The sequence below is a fragment of the Gekko japonicus genome, unplaced genomic scaffold (genome assembly GCF_001447785.1).
Source record: "Gekko japonicus isolate JY-2015 unplaced genomic scaffold, Gekko_japonicus_V1.1 scaffold791, whole genome shotgun sequence".
Lineage (NCBI taxonomy): Eukaryota > Metazoa > Chordata > Lepidosauria > Squamata > Gekkonidae > Gekko > Gekko japonicus.
The window spans coordinates 570,240-574,566 of record NW_015173696.1 but is presented as its reverse complement, the minus strand read 5'-3'; the positions used below and the strand labels follow the sequence as shown (position 1 = coordinate 574,566).

At 47.1% G+C, this 4,327-nt stretch overlaps 1 protein-coding gene across 1 annotated transcript in view; it reads right to left on the bottom strand.

Annotated features, from left to right (window-relative positions):
- ZZEF1 (zinc finger, ZZ-type with EF-hand domain 1) overlaps nucleotides 1-4,327 on the bottom strand; it is a gene marked incomplete at its 5' end in the record, with an annotated part of 113,749 nt that overhangs the window by 77,782 nt on the left and 31,640 nt on the right. The window contains 3 exons of the mRNA XM_015423192.1: nucleotides 1,765-1,913; nucleotides 3,567-3,658; nucleotides 3,837-3,935. Of these exons, the coding sequence (XP_015278678.1) occupies nucleotides 1,765-1,913; nucleotides 3,567-3,658; nucleotides 3,837-3,935 (340 nt within the window). The remainder of the gene's footprint in view (nucleotides 1-1,764; nucleotides 1,914-3,566; nucleotides 3,659-3,836; nucleotides 3,936-4,327) is intronic.

The window sequence follows — 4,327 nt, the reverse complement described above, 5'->3', positions numbered from 1 at the left end:
TTCTGCAAAGGAACGCCCTCAGGGGGCCCGGTCTTACCCTCCTTAGAAGACTTGGACTGCTTGTCCTTTTTAGTGGCATGTTCCTTTCCAGACTTGCCTTTAGATGACTGTTTCGAAGCGACCTTCAATGTCGATCTTGTCGGTATCGATGCTCCGGTATCGACGGCAGCACGTGAGGTAGAAGGTTGGTCCGCCATAGCAGACGGCGGGTGAAGAGCAGATTCCAACAAAGCGACCTTTAACCGTGCGGCACGGTTCTTTTTCGTCTGATTAGAAAATTTAGCACAATGCTTACAAGTATCCGCTCTGTGTGACTCGCCTAAGCAGAACAAACAAAGTTCATGGCCATCTGGAGGGGCCAATTTACTTCCACACTTCTTACAGCGGTTGAAAAAGCCCCACTTCTGACTCCTCTTCTTTTTCTTTTCCATACGGTGGGAAGAGATGAATGCCGGGGAAAAGTGAAGAGGGAAGGGGGGGGGGGAAGGCCTGAAGGCCTGAGGAGATTCCCCTCAGAAAAACAAAAGTTCTCGTTTTTCTCCTTTTTTTTTTTTTTTAAAGTAAACTGAAGTAGAGAAAATAAAATAGAGGATGATCCTAAGAAACAAGTAATAAGGTAAAGGCCCGAAGGCAGTAATAGCTATCCGGTCAGGAGGAAAGGCAAGAAGGTCCTTTCAACGCGGCGGTAGAGAGAGAACTGGCGGGATCTCCGCGCCCGTCCCCTCTGAGCATGCGCGCTGGGGTTCCTGCGCATGCTCAGTGGGACTCGCGCGAAAATCCTTTGAAACATAGCTTGCTACAGCGCCGGTCGGATCAGCGCAGGCACACTAAACCCATTGGTGTGAAGCACAGAGACCACGAAGAAGATCATATTATTTTGCAACCGTCTTAAGACATCTTGCATTACACTGTTTTTATGTGTGTGAATCTTTAGCACCCCAGAAGCTCCTTGGTTGGGGGGAGTGGGGGAAAAGACCCAAGGACTAAAGGGGCTCATGGACCAGAGAAATTCAGCTCCTTCCCGTCACGGCCTCAACATCACACCTGCAAAGTTCCTGTGTTTGAGCATCTTGTCTCACCAATGCTAGCAGACACGAGCAAAAACTTCTACTCAGCTGCTCACCTGGATGGGAACTTGGCTAGGAAAAGAACCAGAAGACAAAGGACCCACTTTCCCAGCAGATTGTACTCAGGTTCACCTTTCCACTCAGTGAGGTTTGGGCAAGCTGCCTTTAACCACGAGGAAAGGTGGGGTATAAATGTTTTAATAAATAGAAGAATAAGAAGAAGAGTTTGGATTTATACCCCGCCCTTCACTACCCAAAGGTGTCTCAGAGCGGCTTACAAACTCCTTTCCCTTAATTGTAACTTCAAAAACAATAAAAGAAGAAGAGATTGGATTTATACCGCACCCTTCACTACCCAAAGGCGTCTCAGAGCGGCTTACAAACTCCTTCCCCTTCCCCTCCCCACAACAGACACACGGTGAGGTAGGGGGGCTGAGAGAGCTCTGACAGAAACTGCTCTTTTTCAAGAACAGCTCTCATCAGAGCTACGGCTTGCCCAAGGTCATCCAGCCAGGCACAAGTGGAGGAGTGGGGAATCAAACCCGGTTCTCCCAGATTAGAGTCCGCACACTTAACCACTACACCAAACTAATTAATAAACATATCAAAGCACTGGCCATAAGTTCAAAGCATTCACAACGTCTGTTTTCTTTCTACATGATTTTTCAAAGCATTCACAATGCGTGTTTCTTTTTACCTGATTTTTAAAAACTGCCGGAAGTCCTCTAGCTTCCACTTGTCATAGTTTTCAAATCTTTTAAAATGCTCCTCTGCGTGAAATTTTTCTGAAGAGCAGTTATAAGCAAACACTAACCCACACCGGGCCCCGATGGCTCCTCTCCGCACCTAGGAGGAGGACAAAGCTATAACCGTGCACAAAATAATAGGAGAATAGGAAAAAAGACATATCTGGTGTTTGCAAGCAGCAGAGCAAGAAGACCAAGGTGGAGCAAGCAGTCTGTGCTTTCAGAGGATAACATCTGAATTGTTGGGGAGAGTTGTGGGACTCCATATGCACACCGCAGATGCCTGATCCACACCTGGCTCTAGAGTCCTGATCCGCTTTGGTCAAGATTCCTCATTCATTCATCTCATTTATACACTACCCTTCTTCCAAGGAGCTCAAAATGGTATTTATGGATGGGGTGTTCTCATAGTTTCCCTCATAACAACTCTGTTAGGCAGAGAAAGTGAATGGCCATAGGTCACTCAATGGTTTTCATGGCTCAGGCAGGGACTTGAACTCAGGCCTCCCCCAGACCAGGTCCACCATTCTTCCTGCTACATCCGCCCTTGCTCCCCTGCTCCTCCTTCACCTAGCCCCGTTCACTTCCCCAGACCGGCTCAAAGAAGCACCACTTCGCAGCCGTGCAAATCACGAAGAAATCACAAAGGCACGGAGAGATACCCCTGAAACTGCCATTAATGCATGAGGCATGGCTAAACGGTGTCTGCCATGAAAAGGTCCTCACACAAAGTGTTGGCAGGACCTTCTAGATAGCCGCTGGGGGGACCCTCAATCCCAGCCTGCCGCATTAAGAAAAAGAATAAACAAAATAAACAGGCAAAATTCATTTGGAGTTTCTTTCAGCCGATGAAACTGAAGCTCAAGGAAGGCTTTCAAAACTATGAATGATAACGTCATAGAAATTTAAGAGTCACATTTTTCGTCATAGAAATTTAAGAGTCACATTTTTCCTCTGCCATCAGCTCAGTAAGAACCTTTTAACAAATTCCTTTCAGCCACTTAATTGGTAAAGGGAATTCTATTGAGCCAGGGCTCTTTTTGTAGAAAAAGTCTAGCAGGAACTCATTAGCATAATAGGCCACACCCAACACCAGAAACTAATTAGCATATTAGGCCACACCCCTGCTGGCACAGCTCATTAGCGCATTAGGACGCACCTCCACATTGCCAGAAGTGTGGTTATCCAGCCACACCCACCTTTTGCTTCTTATTCTGTTTACCTTGTTTGTTGTCGAAACCCAGGGCTTTTTTTTGTAGCAGGAACTCCTTTGCATGTTAGGCCACACACCCCTAATGTAGCCAATCCTAATGAGTTTCTGCTGTTGGGTGTGGCCTATTATGCTAATGAGTTCCTGCTGGGTGTGGCCAACTTGGGAGCCAGCCAGAACTCCGTTCCTGTGCGTTCCTGCCCCAAAATAGCCCTGCGTATTGACCAAGCCTATAGGGCTGTTGTCAGGATTACTGAGTGTGTGAGAAGCTGTCTGAACCCTCGGAGGAGGAGGAGGAGGAGGAGGAGGAGGAGGAAGATAGCCTTCGAGTCGGAAACTTTTACAATTGTTTTATCTTATTTAAAGGCTACAGTGGATGCGTGCTCCATTTCTGCCTCTACACTGACTTGGTTTCTACATGATCTGATGCCCTCTTCCGGCATGACCGACCGTCCTGTAGAAGGGGTGTCATAAAAGCACGACTGTCACAAGAAAGCAAACTGCACTTTCAAAATAGCTACTGCTCGATGAGCACAGCCCTACCTTTATTCTGATCTGTGTGACCTGGAAAGCTGAATCCGTCCCCGTAGAAAGGATCACGCTTGCCCGAGTCTTCCCAGTCTCTGTAAGGAAGCCTGCAAAAACAGAACACAAGACTAGTAAATTTCACTGGGATTCTCCCGCGTGAGCAGTTTCAATGTGACAAATTTGGAGCTGGACCAACCCAGGGGGTGTTGCCCGGGACTGATTCCATGACGTGCAGATTTGGCACGACGACGATGACTTGCCTCTAGAAGCCAAGTGGGCGCTTACCATCCCCCGTCCAAGGCTCCACAAGGAGGTTTTCGGGTCCGGATTTGTCCTCCTTTCCTTTGACGTCACAGGCTTGCAAAGTCAGCCGCAGAGGCGTTCCTGGAGAATGAGACAGGCTTGTCAACAGCAAACAGAAGGACTCCACCAATGGTATCTTGGATTCTTTGGCAAGAGGAGGGCAAAAGCTTTTTTGTACTGTGGGTGTTCTGCCTCTTCCTTCTTACTGAGGTTTTCTCCCGTAATATTCTTTCTGAAAAAACTTTATTGAATCCTTTTTTTAATATTCTTTTAATCCTGGCCATGGTTTCTATTCCTGCTTTCTGTTCAATTAAGTGTACTGATTTTAGATCATCTCTTTTGGTGTAGTGGTAGTGTAGTGTAGAGAGCCAGTTTGGTGGTGAGGAGGAGGAGGAGGAGGAGGAGGAGGAAAAGGAGAGAAGAGAAGAGAAGAGAAGAGAAGAGAAGAGAAGAGAAGAGAGGTGAAGAAATTG